Below are 13,703 nucleotides of genomic sequence, written 5' to 3'. Positions count from 1 at the left end.
GAAAATCCACACAGGTTCATCAAGTCTTTCACCACTTACCACTTTCTCCATGGTGACATAGTTGGCAAACAACTTGGATATGATATCAGCATAGGAAAGAAGCACATTGCTGATGGTCTGGAGAGAGAAACAAGAACGATCAGCAGGTCATTAATCATCACGCTGTAGTGAAAACTACTTTTAAAGATTTGGCAAGGTGTGATTTGACTGCAAATTGAACTGAATCTACCTTAGCAAATCGCTTCATGTAGTGTCCTACGATCTGCGGATCAGGACACTCGAGCTTCCTGATGATCTCAAAGCTCTGGTTGAGCTGGGAAAACACATCCACCACCGAACAGGAGAACAGAGCATGTTCTGATGTGACCTGGAACTGCAGGGCAGAAAGGGTGTGCAAGGAGATTAAAAAGTGGGACGATGCGTAAGTGATTAGGGATGAGTAGGAGTAGCAGGTGAGAAGCGAGCAAGATGGGACCTCTGGGCACTGAAGATCATACAGACGGACCATTAGATGCTATTTTAAACTGAACCTTTGATATCTTTGCCCACATTTACTGCGCCTCAGACCCCCTACAGCCATAGACAGACATCCGGTGACAGTTGGGAGCTCCTGTCCGTCTTCATGTAATTGGCTGCTGGTTAGCACCTGGTCCCTAATTGGCTAGAGGTGAGTGTTTGTGCTCCTCTGGGGAGTCTGGGTAATGACGTGAAGACAGCTTTCCTCCAGTCAAAACTATGGAATAAGGCCATTAATTCACACTGTCCTGCTGTCACAGAGATGTCTCCCTCCTTGAGTACATGCACGGCTCAACCACGCTTCTTTGAACTTCCAAAGAGTACAACGAAGCACTTTGACTGAAACATCCTCTAAGCCCAAATACACTGTATGCCTTAATATCCACGTCTGTGCTGCCACGTCCATGCTTCTACTGTTGCCTTTGAAGAATGCAGGAGAGAAGTGTGGGATGCAGAGCGGGATGGAGGATACAACTTTGGTTGATAACTTTGCGTGTGACAGAGGAAGTACAAAGGATGGATTACAGTAATTCTGCAAGAACAACAACGGCGACTCAGCGCTTGCAGAGGAGTGAAAGGGAGATAAGGAGAAAAGGAGCAGGACATTTTTACCCCATCTTTTTTGTCTCTCTCCAAAGCACCGTGCAGAAAGTCCCGAGACACTTCCTCGTTTTCATCCAGCCACTGAATAACAAATGGTTCAAACCACCTATGGAGAGCAGAAAATATATACGAATCTACAAACTAGGAACCCAAAATAAGACAAGATGATAGCTTTCTATTGCTTTTTTTTCTGTTTTCAGTGTAAGTTAAAGAGTTGCTACTCACGCAGGATATTCAGGCACTCTGCTCTTGAAGAAGGGCAGGTCTTTGCAGTACTCGTTGTACAGCCACTTAACCTTGAAGTGCAGGTTCATGTAATCCGCACTCTTGCACAAGCGATTTTTTTCATGTTCTGAAAGAAAAAAATAAAGTGGACAAATGCAAGTTGAGCAAATTTCTCTCCTGGCATTTAAGCTATGTCTACCTGCAGTTTCAACAGGTCTATTGTGCATTCAGTGGGATTGACCTACAGTCAAGCACACGTCGTCACGGACTTGATGAATATAATTAATGGTTTAATTACATAATCACATTTTGTGTAGTTGTCATAGCACAACTCAAGACTGAGATTATTAGGAGAGGACACCAATCACACCAATTTTATTCAAGAAATCAAATATTGATCAAACCCAAACACTGTGTATGACCTTTCCGGCTTTGCATAATTGACAAACATTTCCAAAAGTTTGATCAAAACTAGAGATGCACCGATACCGATATTGGACATCGGTCAGATACTGACTCAAATAGCTGGATTTATATTTATGTACATATTTGTCATACTTCACTTTACAAAGTTAGGACACCATGTTTAATTCAAGTCTGATGGTGCCTTACACATAAAAGAATGATCCCAGTCACTTCCACAGAGTGAGGCATACAGATTATTAATTCAAATCTGGTATCGGATCGGTACTCCGTATCGGCCGATATCCAAAGCTCAGTTATTGGTTTCAGGACTAAAAGAGTCAGATTGCTACACCTCTAATAAAAAATAAAAAAACACCTGGTATGAGGGCAGGAGGAATACCAGGAACCTTTAACTAAATCAGACATATCCATCAAAAATGTGTTGGCTGTTTGCTTAGGCTAAAACAAAAGTCCTCCATATCTCAGATTTGTGTGTAAAGCTTAACAGATAAGGAGCATCATTAAGGCCAACAACTGTATCTTTGACCGATTTCCACTAATGCTAAGTCTTCCAATACTTTCGGCTGGTGTGGCTTACCACATATTGGAATGTACATTTACTTAAAATCGCAGCAAGAGGCCTCATTTATCTAACGAGTCTTCGGTGCTATGACAAGTCTCGGTCAGTTCAGAGGCTCAGTGTATCATTGACTTGCACTCACCCTCCATTGCATACTTCATATCCTGAGCAAATAGGTTCCACATCACTTCAGCGCTGATTTTACCCACGTTGAGCTCCTGGGGAAATCTTCATGGAGGAGAGAAGGAGAACGGGCTTACTGTATTTGCAGTTAGCGAGGGAAGGTATATGAAATTGAGAGAGCAGATAAGAGACGAAAAAGAAAAACAAACTGTGGAGAAGAGATGGGGAAGGAAATGTGATCAAATACATAGAAGAGGAGTAAAGAGACTCACTGGTTTAGGCAGGGAGTGTAGGAGTTCTTGTCCTCCTCGATAATGGAGACGATAAGTGTGATGAGTTTGGACCAAAAATCCAGATTTTTGATGCAGGGTCCCTGCTCCTCCGGAGGCACGACGCCCGGTTTGGCCTGGAAAAGCAGTGACACAACTAGTCACAAAGAAACCTACATATACTCTTTGGGTTGATATTAGCTTGATGACTTTGTTCAGTATGTGATGAGAGGATCAGCATCTCTGGCAACAACTGCCAACCTGAAGAGTCTGTAAACAATTGTACTCTGCTCAATCACTAAGATTTTAAAGCCTGTTTAAAACAATTTTCTTATCATCATTAAACAAATTTTAGGCCATACTGAACACACCAAACCTCTTCACACATGCTGGATAAGATATCCAATGGGCCAATCTTCCAAAAAGTAGTGTAGTTATGTAATTGTTATCACTCTTAATTTGAATTGTACTAATGTTATTTCTTATTGTCTGAGTCTGAGAGACTTTTTTGGAGGGGAATCTTGACGGTGTTCTTATTTGTTTTGCTGTTCAAACAGCTTTGAACAGACTCAGAATGTCAACTGTCTGGAAGACTTCTTTGAAATAGCTGAAGAAAAAAAACAACTAAGCCTGAGCACCGCAGGGGTTGAAGAGTGAAGAATGACCTTGCAGAGATTTCAACAAAATAGAGCAACGTCCCTCAGGATAAAATGTTTTATTCAAAGGGAAAAATGCTTATTTGAAATTCACGAGGGAGTCTGAATGGAGTTGCCGCTTTAATGAGGACTTAAAGCAAGTTCTAGAAATCCCTGTTGAAATCCGATGCAGGAGTGATGGATGGGAGAGCCTGGCCTACCTCGACTAAGAGGATGACGGAGACTCACACAGACGCACTGAGCAAAATACAGACATCAAGCAAAGGACTTTCACTTTCAGGAACATTTTTAAGCCAAGCGGTCTGATTAGTCCAAGAAACCTCTCTTTGTAACAGTTATTTATGAAGAAAACTGCAGGCCAAGATTTGAATGATTAATACGGCCAACTCTTTCAGTCAGTCCGGAGTCAGGCAGTGACTTATCCTGCTTGTTTCTTCTGAGAGAGGGAACCAAATCACAGCCAAAGAAACAGAAAAGTACATCAATCATTGGACATCCACAACAAAAAATATCAAAGTCCGATACAGACGCACCCAAAACAATCTTTTCTGAAGACTATCCCTGTATTTTTCTTGTGTAAATAAACCTAGTAATAAACTAAGTAAACCATTGGAAACATATTTCTGATTTTCACTAACACCTACAAATATTAAACTGTTGCTTCTTACCGGGTCTGTCTGATACTCGCGGCTGTACAGCTCATGACAGTTATTAAAGATGTACTCGTAGGTGGAGTTGAGGCAGGCTTTGACACAGTCCTTCACCACTTGACTGGCTCTGGGTGGAGACTGAAGCTCTTGGACCTGAAGAACAAAGTCAAAGTAGGCAAGTGAACTGAAATAAATTCACCAAATCATGGCATTTCAGAATTGTCCTCATGCTCATCTCGATTGCAAAGACAAATAAAAAATGATTCTTCTGAAAAAATCAAATTCTACAGTAGAAATTTCAAGATGAACACCAAATAAATAATATTATAATATAATATAATATATTGAATTGTGCTTTTCAAATCAGAGTAAAGAGGAAACTGTTGATGAACTTCATTATGTATGTGTATGTATTCTATATGTGTAACACACTGAGCTAAATGGCAGTCTGATGATCAAAAAGGCTTTGACAAACGAAGACAAAAGAAGGGACGGTACCTTCATTCTGAAGAAGGTGATACTGGTGAGGAGGTCCACTGTGGACTTGAGGTCCTGCAGCCTCTCGGGACTGCTGGCAGGGAAGTTGTTCTGCAGTCAGACGAAGAAAAAACATAATACAGTGAGGCACAACACATGACTTCGTATCCATCCTTGTCCCCTGTGTGCTTGTGTGATCCGGCATAGGAAACACTTGTTACCGTGTGGGTGTGCAGTGTTTCCTGAATGTGTCTGTGCATGTTTTAGAGGAGCTGTCAGTCTCATTAACACATCCGCCTGCTTTGTCTCACTGCTTCTCTCAAAGAGGAAAGAAGAAGTAGAGAAAAAGAGGGGAGGTGGGATGATGTTCTACCATGCAGTCTAACTATCCAGCCACCATCAGTTGTCATCTATTATATAAACATTTCACAGATAATATATGAGGGCGGAGAGCAATCTTACTCGGTACATGGACAGGTCGATCCTCAGAGAGTTGTGAAGCTGGTCTAGAAGCTTGACAAATCGCTCTTTCTGTGTGAATTACAACACAGATTTGAACATCACCAGACAAATAGCAGACACACATCACTGCTTAACAGCACCAGGATAACAAATAACTTAATAAAAAAAAGAAATTGTGATTGCAAAAAAAAAGACACCCTTCAGTTTTATACTTTTACTTTTAAGGACATTTTGAAATTCTTTTTTCTTTAAGCGCTAATGTCGGAGCGAAAGAATATAACTGTTGCATTTAATGTGTCTGCCGTGACTCACCCCAAAGTTAGAAGCAGCAAAGCGGTCTGAGGCAGAGACGTTGTTAGTTGCCTGGGTGGTGTGAGCGTAGTAGGCATTGATGTTAGCCAGTAGGGTACTCATCACTGCAGGCACACCTGGGCACATGTACTTAGATGAAAGGCAGGCAAAGTGACTGCAAAAGAGGGAGAGACGTTTAAGCAAATACAGGATTAATGACATGAAAACAACCAGCAATGCACGCAAACACACAGCCTTCAATAAGGCTTTCAGACGGTCACATACGTCATGGCTTGGTAGATGGACTCCACTCCATAACGCATGGCAAACTCATCTACAATCTCCTGGGGAGTCTCCTCAAAGTAGACCTTCCATGCGTCATCCCCTTTGGCATCGGGGATCTTCACCACACCGTTGTTCTGGATATCTGTCACATAGTGGAAGAGGTTCTACACGGACGAAAATAGAAAAGAGTTAGAGGGAGAATTGAACGAGGTGTAAAGAAAAAAAGGAGAGTGAGAGAACATACAGAAGAGAAGGTAAAGAAAGGAACAAAATGGTCAGCATCCGCACATCTTGTTGTAATCAAAGTTTCTAGATGTTTCATTGTACAAAAACAGAGCCGATTACAAGATCTGTTAATCTTTAAATGGCTGTGCTCCACAACTAGCCAATAAACTACATTATGAGGCCAACACGAGGTGCTGTCTTGTCTTCTGAGTCGGCTATGTGGTTTATGGCCACTTATGTGCAGCAATAACAGTGGACATTTGTCTGTTGAGCTTCAGCTAATATGCTCTGTTTAGTAATGGGCTGCCTAATGACCCCATACAAGGCTGTGATTGGTCTACAATCAATCAGCAGAGTCTTCTGTTTTATGGGTGCAAAGCAAACTTCACATTAGCTTGAGTTTGATTTGGAACGGATCTGAACATTCAAGTAAATTAACCTGTTTGGCATGGTTCATAAGGATGACTTTGCACAGAGATACTCACAGATACACAGACAAAACACAGTTTTAGAAAAAGTACTATAAACCAATAAATCCAAAAAATATTCCAATTATTTTACTTAAATGCTCAATCTGCTATAAATGTGCAGCGTACGCATCGACATACAATGCAGAGAGTAGAGACTCAAAGGCATGGGCTGCATAATGTTGTCTGTGTTGTTATGCAGATCAATGAGCTGTAAAATGTACCTGTTCAAAGTTAATGTAGTGATTTAAAAAATGACAATATTCCTAAATATCTAGTGGTAAAGGTACAGAGTCTCAAAAAATGCACATATAAAACACCAGTACTTCAAAACAGCATTTAAGTAGAGCTCTTTATGTATTTTATTACTTTCTACTACCTTCAAACACAGAACGCACAACACACTGAGCTTACTTCATGCAAACAGGTGTACTGAACGTGATAGGGGGCGACCGTCTCCTCTCCTTTGATCTCTACATTAATGTGCATGCGGATAGCTCCAGACACGGCGGATTTGTCTGTACGCTTGTCTGTGAAGAGCACAAGACATACAGCAACACAGTTACCGAACTGAAAACATCGGATTCAGAGAAGTTAGGTCACTCATACAACTGGAAGGTGAGGTGAACTGCTCATGGCAGTAAGAAGCAGTGGTATCAACACATGTGAATAGTCAACTGACCCAGATTGTACCAGACGTCCATCTCTCCGCTCAGAGTGCGGACCTCGATGATGGTTTGACCGAGGAAGTCGTCCGACTCCCGTTTGAACTTCTGCTTTACGCGAGACTTAATGTCGTCGTCCTCGTCCCACACTCGCACCTTGATGCGGTCTGAGGAGTTGTGACATTCACTAAAACAGACAGAGAGTACAGTAGTCACACTGACAGTTGGCCAAGAAAACCAGATGGATTATTATCATGATTCATGATTGATTAAACATCAAAAGTGTAAGCAAAAAAACAAGCCTTAAACAAATATGTTGAATTGAACAGAAAGCAGATAAAACATGTTTAACCGCAGCAGTTCGACAACTACAGCTCGAAGGATTCAGATGCATTGTGTGATTAAAGTTAGTGATAATAGTTCATGCCTTGTGTGGATCCTATGTGTGACTGATGCAAGAAAACACCAGCCACCATTTCAAATATGTTTTAGCCAAAACTAAATAGTTTCTGGAAATTAGTATTTATACTGATTAAATAGAAGGACAAATGTCCTCCAACCTTTAAGCTACGCATCTTGGGCTCTTAGAAACAATGATCAGGATTTTCTACTACTATATGACATTTTTTTGTATAAAATCTTAAATAGCTGGAAAAAGAAAACAAACTACATAATAACTGGTAATGAAAAAAAACATTATTTGCAGACTTAGCTCTTCCAAATGTTACATGTGTTTCCAAGAGTTCCTGACTCACAAGTTAAACGTCTCCTCCCAGACAGGGTTGAGGTTGCCGTAGATGGTCTTGGTCCTCTTTTTTGTCTTTCCCACCTGGACGGTGACATAAGGATCACTGGACCCGGTTTTATCCTTGGCTTGTAGACCCTGGGCACACAACACTAGGAAGAAGAAAAAAGGCTAGTCAGCCACTGTGTGAGTGTATGTGTGTGTTTGGATGCAAACAGATGTCTGTTAAATCATCCAACCTTCTACTCTATTGCCCCACAAACGCCACCTGTGCTCTCTTCCTACAAACGCCAGCTTGCATCTTTTTATAGACACAAACACCTGACACGTGCTGTCCCTTCTGACTTTGATGTTGACAGTGTTGGCCAGCTCTGTTCAAAGCTACAGTACTGCACGAATTTGACTCCACTCTCACCTGTGATGCAGATCTTGGCCGACCATTTAGAGGTGCCATCGAGCACGCTCTGTTTGATCTGCTTCATGTGGGTGACGTGGGTGGACTTGGGGGCGGCGAACACCTCCTGGATGAGTTCGAAAATCTCTGGTTTGTTCCTCTCGCGGATCTTCATGCGGTCTTTAAGAACCATGATGATGTTCTGGGTTCGGTCCTCCGCGCCATGTTTGGAGCTCTTCTCTGCGGCTCCTGGTTAGCGTGAAAATTAAGATGAGAAAGAAAAGGATTAGACTTGTATAATATATATATATATAGTGTTATAAGTTGGCTTTTGAACAATAGAATAGCAGTAAATTGGAGGATACATTTCTACAAATTACAGGAAAATTTGAAACTGAGATTTCAATTTAGAATACAGAGCAGATAAGAAGACTGCGTAGGTGATGAAAAACTTGGCTATATCTCATGAATGAGAGGCGGGCACACTTGCAGAGCTCTGAAATTCTGAGTAAAAGAGAGACAGGAAAAAGAGGCGGATGACAACAAAAGACAAATGGCTTTTAATATCCTCTCAAGAAAGCAAAGAAAATAACAAAGTAGGAGTGAGAGAAGTAGGAGGACGGTGTGCTTGGCATTGACAAATAGAGATGAGAGGAAATAGATGGACTAGAGAGTTTACTATCATTAATAACAGAAAACAGCAGCACTGTCAGCACAATACATCTAAAACATAACGTCAGCAAATGGTTGTTCAGCTCCTGTAAATATTTCGTGCTATATGTTATCATCGTTTCACACTGAACACCATGTGAAAACAATGTTGCATCAAAGCCTTAGCTCTTATTTATCCCAGAATATTATTGACTGTGAAAAGTGAATCTTTGGCCAAGCTGTAAATTTACAATTACACATTTAAAGGAAAATTTAAAGGGGACATATCATGCTAATTTTAAGGTTGATAACTGTATTTGGGGTTTCTACTAGAGTATATGTAAATGCTTTAACGGTCAAAAAACACTTTATTTTTCTCATACTGTCTGTCTGAATATACCTGTATTCACCCTCTGTCTGAAATGCTCCATATTAGTGTCTGTCTCTTTAAGGCCCCAACCCCAAAAAAGACCAGTGTGCTCTGATTGGCTTTTGACAAAAATATGCCGCACCTCTGCAAAGGCAATACTCAGATGGGCGGCAGTATATTTTAATGGGCCTGAATGTCACGAAGGAAGAGGAGCCAGATCTGAATGACTTGTTGAATTTGTGGGTTGTTTTTTTTCTTTAAAAAAAACCCTGTAAGAAATATATTTATTCACTTTCTTGCCAAGAGTTGCATGAGAAGATCTATACCACCGTCATATCTGTACTGTAAATATGAAGCTAACAAAATCTGCCAAACAGCAAGCTCACTGTTTAACACTTGATATCTCATTTGAGCCAGGCTAGCTGTTCCCCCTTGTTTCCAGTCTTTTATGCTAAGTTAAGCTTACTGTCTCCAGGCTGCAGCCTTATATTTAATATAGAGATATGAGAGTGGTGTCAAGTGTGTGTTTCTAACTTTATATTACGTCATCATATTTCAAATCCAGCTTCTTATCAACGCTTTATGGGCTAGAATAGGGGTAATGTTGTTTGACTTTTCACTTACTTTGCAGACAATCAGCATTGAGTAGATCTTGGCACTTCTCGTGGCATTTGACTCCACACTCGGTACAGCGCATGCCCTGGCGGGCAATGCCCCACAGCAGTCCCTCACACTCGTAGCAGTAAGTGGGCGTGGTGGCTGTCCACACCTCAAAATTGTGTGGCGTGGTGCAGGAGATGGGATAAATGAGGGCCTGGAGGGTCTTCTTGTAGACATGGCTCTTCTAACAAAGGGACAGGAGAGAGAAATGCAGGGTCAACAGAGTTTGCTAGAATGACTTTGGACTTGACGTGAGATACTTTGAATAAATATTGTAAACGAGCACTGACCAGTTCTTCGTTATGCAGGGTGCTGGACGTCAAGGCCGAGGTGATGCCAGCCTTCCTGGAGTTCTGAACCAAGGACTGAGTGAAAGGAAAGAGGAGGGGTCAGTTTCTCTCAGCTCCCACCACAATATCTTATTTATTTTTATCAAGACAAATCCCAGTGCAGCCTATGAAGCAATGTGTATTATTACTCTCTGTCTGGCAATCTTCCCCTGAATAGTTATAGCAAACTGGAGGTGACAGCTGCAGAATTTAAAGTGCTTCCTCTCATAAGAGCGATTATACCTTCATAACCTAAGTGTTTTGAAAGGAAATGGTGTTGGTGTTACTCACCATAGCCTGTGGCAATGCAGTGAAGGTGGGAGGAACAAGGGAGAGATTTAATATTAGAAAAAGACAAGACAGAGAGGGGGGACATTTCCAATTACAAATGTTGAGAAAGGATGCATTTATTGCGCATAAATACTGTATTTATTGATTAAACAAGAATGGACATCCACAATAAAAACATGGGGGGGGGGGGGGGGGGGGGGGGGGGGGGTCAAACAAGATGTGAAGACTTTAAGGGCAAAGTCACAGCTGCAACCAGACTTGAGTATTTGATATGTGAATGAAATAGCCTGCGATCACCGCTCATTAGGCCAGGACCACACACCCTGTCCGATCAATTACCGGAAACAGTCTGACAAGTTGTGAGTGTGTTCGCATGCCCGGAAGCAAGAGACAGAGCGAGGTATAGACAAAGATCGGTGCACCTGCCTGTGACTGTCTGTCAGTGCGTAGTCACTATGACTTTGAGACGGCAAGAAGTATTAATGAAGACAGCATCTGAGCTAATTACTTGTGTGTGGTGACGCTTGGATCTGGCGTGGTTTGGAAAACAGCACACTGAGCAGACAGTTAACATAAAGAGCCAAATGTCTATGCCACCCCATAATTTAGTGATATAATATACTTAAGCACTGAATAAGTATTATTGGGTTTATCGCAATGACTTATGTGTATAATTTGTCTTTTGGAGAACCAAACCTATTGAGGTGTTAAATGGACTGCATGTATAGCGGTTTTCTAATCTTAGTGACCACTCAAAGCGCTTTGCAACACAAGTCCGCATTCTCCCAATGCTAATTTGCTTTCTTGTTGAGAGAAAACCGAAACCACTCTCTTCTATCCGTTAAATGTAAGGTTATAGCCTGCTGCCAGTTAGCTTAGCTTAGCACAAAGACTGGAAACAAGGGGAGACAGCTAGTCTGGCTCCGTCTGAATGTAATAAAATCCGCCTATCAGCAGATCTATAACACACTAATTAATATGTTGTATTTAATTAGTTTGAAAATGAAGTTGCAACAGGTTGGAAGCTGTTTCCAGACTTGCGGCTGCTCAATCAATCAATCTTCTAACTCTCAGTGAAAAAGCCTCCAACGAATTTCCTGAAATGTTAAACTACTTCTTTATGGTTTGCTTTCATTTGTCTTTCTAAAAAGCTGAATCATGATACTGTGTGTGTCTATCCCAGCCTGGTCTCCTAAATATTACGTTGCCACACAATGAAACTGTACTTAAAATTACGTGTCGAGTGAAACATATTTTCTCCTGTTTTTTTTTTTGCATATCACAAATACGTGGGGAGGATGTTGGGATGGATGGGTCAAACAAACACAGGACGTTCATCCTGGAGGTCTATCCATATTCTGATTGTATTCATAACTGCAAGTAATATAAGACATTTTAACAAAAGCAGAAATGTGATAATGCTGACCAGACTGTGTCAGAAATATAAATCCTTGGGGAGAAAACTAACTGTCTTATTCCTAACAAGGCAATGTCAGGGAGACATGGGGACGATGGCAGCATTAGGTAATGAAATGGTCCGTTATATGCCAGCGTCTAGCAAACATCAGTATCAGTCAAAGGAAACCTCTGGCCTTGCCAGTGGGCCCTTTGCCCTGCAGATCGCCCTGTCAGGCTGTAACAGGAGGGAAATGAATCGTCTGGTAGCAGATGAGGATGTAATGCAGTGTGGTAAGAGACAGTAAGGAAGAAAAGATGAAGAAAATAAATCAATGAGGTTAGAGAATTAGATGAGAAAGGACTTCTGAGAATTAGACGGAAAACAGAAGCAGGTTTAATATATGACAGCTCTCACTGCTGAGCAGAGTGGTAAATGGACTGGGAAGATGTGATACACTTAGTCAGGGGAATTTTAAGAGATTAGTGCAGAAACTCACCAGATCTCTGACGAGAGGCATAGCTTTCCTCTTCCTGAGGTCTGGCATACTGTCAATGCTATACAGAGCGCCACCCATCCTGGAAAACATGCACAGAGCAGCGTTCAACAGTTCAGCTACAGTTGCTAACAAGAACCTGGACACGACAAATCAATTATACATAAATACATGCAGACATTAAGCCATCGGCTTGCCTTTACGGTTGGTGAGTTATAGATTTTCCATGATCTTTGTGGTAACAGTGTCATGGTTACTTACCCTGCTGATAAAAGCAGAGAGGCTATGCCAACACTTTCTCCTCGGGCCTGAGGAGAGAGAGAGAAATGAGATGAGGCAGAGAGGCAAGCATTAGAGCTGTGGCTGGAAAAATGGGAAGCATGCTGTAGTATATAGTGCTTGTAAACACTGACAACAGCAAAATCAAGAGAGACTGTATGGTGTTCCTGAGCAAAAAGCACCGTTTCATGTCAAGTTTCACGAGTAGCTGTGGCCACAAGTGTTCCCAAAATTCACAAATGAGTAATACAACGGTGGTACAAGTGGGATATAGAAAGAAAAAGGGGGAGATGAGGAGATGATCAACACACTCACTTAGGAAGACAAAACTCAGCTTTACCACATCAGCAGCTCTGTGTTCGAGAATCATAGTACATAAAAGTAGATTACAGCCAGATTGAGGTCCGTGTAATCACTCCTCTAATTCTATCTGCTATGTTCTTTGTCTGCCTGCCTGCTCAAAGAATGACACACAGCATTGATACTCACGTCACGCTGATGGACAGAAATAGTCATAATTGGCATAAACGCCAGGCATTAAAAATGACACTTAGCAGGCTTACAGCATCTTCCTATGTGTTGCTTGGCTCGCCTTAAATATCTATGAGCTGCACGGGACACATGAAATATAAATTAGATTGATTAACACACCACTGGCCACACCCACCTGAGTGTCTGCTCCAGCCATGGGTAATCAGAATGGACAACATGCAAATCGCTACGAGGATGGCAAACAACTGAAAAGAAAATAATGAAATGGCAAAGCAGTACAAGGGGTAAACAGAAACTATCGATTAAACACAAGACAATATAATCCACAGCAGTAACCAAAACAATGGGAAAAACATGGCGTCAACAAAAGCTGGAACAAAACACAGCAACAGTAGAACATGCAGGGACTGATGCAACAAGTCAGTGATCTCAAACAGTAGACTTATGAGCATTTACCTGGCACGGATGCACACCTATGCACACTAAGAAACACACACATGCAGGTTGTACCTCTTGCAGCTGCAGTCGTACTCTGCTGAAAAGCCGAAGCCAGTTGGCTTTGGCTCTGGCATGACCGGGTTGCATGATTTCCCTCTTTGGGAAGCTGAAAGAATGTTGAGGAAAAACGTTATTCATATATTATATGTGCTCCCTGTTAACTGCCAGGTAAACGTCTTTGTACCAAAATGTAGCTGCCTTAG

At 41.6% G+C, this 13,703-nt stretch overlaps 1 protein-coding gene across 1 annotated transcript in view; it reads right to left on the bottom strand.

Moving 5' to 3' along the window:
• unc13a (unc-13 homolog A (C. elegans)) overlaps positions 1 to 13,703 on the bottom strand; it is a 46,108-nt gene that overhangs the window by 17,638 nt on the left and 14,767 nt on the right. The window contains exons 12-32 of the mRNA XM_076087687.1: positions 13,513 to 13,606; positions 12,493 to 12,539; positions 12,235 to 12,313; positions 10,340 to 10,345; positions 10,010 to 10,084; positions 9,684 to 9,903; positions 8,060 to 8,287; positions 7,655 to 7,796; positions 6,917 to 7,086; positions 6,649 to 6,764; positions 5,543 to 5,706; positions 5,279 to 5,432; positions 4,967 to 5,035; positions 4,526 to 4,615; positions 4,046 to 4,180; positions 2,725 to 2,858; positions 2,472 to 2,557; positions 1,345 to 1,471; positions 1,129 to 1,225; positions 230 to 373; positions 40 to 117 (exon numbers count right to left, since the gene is read on the bottom strand). Coding sequence (XP_075943802.1) covers positions 40 to 117; positions 230 to 373; positions 1,129 to 1,225; positions 1,345 to 1,471; positions 2,472 to 2,557; positions 2,725 to 2,858; positions 4,046 to 4,180; positions 4,526 to 4,615; positions 4,967 to 5,035; positions 5,279 to 5,432; positions 5,543 to 5,706; positions 6,649 to 6,764; positions 6,917 to 7,086; positions 7,655 to 7,796; positions 8,060 to 8,287; positions 9,684 to 9,903; positions 10,010 to 10,084; positions 10,340 to 10,345; positions 12,235 to 12,313; positions 12,493 to 12,539; positions 13,513 to 13,606 — 2,455 coding nt within the window. The remainder of the gene's footprint in view (positions 1 to 39; positions 118 to 229; positions 374 to 1,128; positions 1,226 to 1,344; positions 1,472 to 2,471; positions 2,558 to 2,724; positions 2,859 to 4,045; positions 4,181 to 4,525; positions 4,616 to 4,966; positions 5,036 to 5,278; positions 5,433 to 5,542; positions 5,707 to 6,648; positions 6,765 to 6,916; positions 7,087 to 7,654; positions 7,797 to 8,059; positions 8,288 to 9,683; positions 9,904 to 10,009; positions 10,085 to 10,339; positions 10,346 to 12,234; positions 12,314 to 12,492; positions 12,540 to 13,512; positions 13,607 to 13,703) is intronic.

Source organism: Anarhichas minor, unplaced genomic scaffold (assembly GCF_050575085.1).
Source record: "Anarhichas minor isolate MPS153535 unplaced genomic scaffold, ASM5057508v1 ptg000010l, whole genome shotgun sequence".
Taxonomy (NCBI): Eukaryota; Metazoa; Chordata; class Actinopteri; order Perciformes; family Anarhichadidae; genus Anarhichas; species Anarhichas minor.
This window is presented reverse-complemented; position numbering and strand designations above follow the sequence as displayed.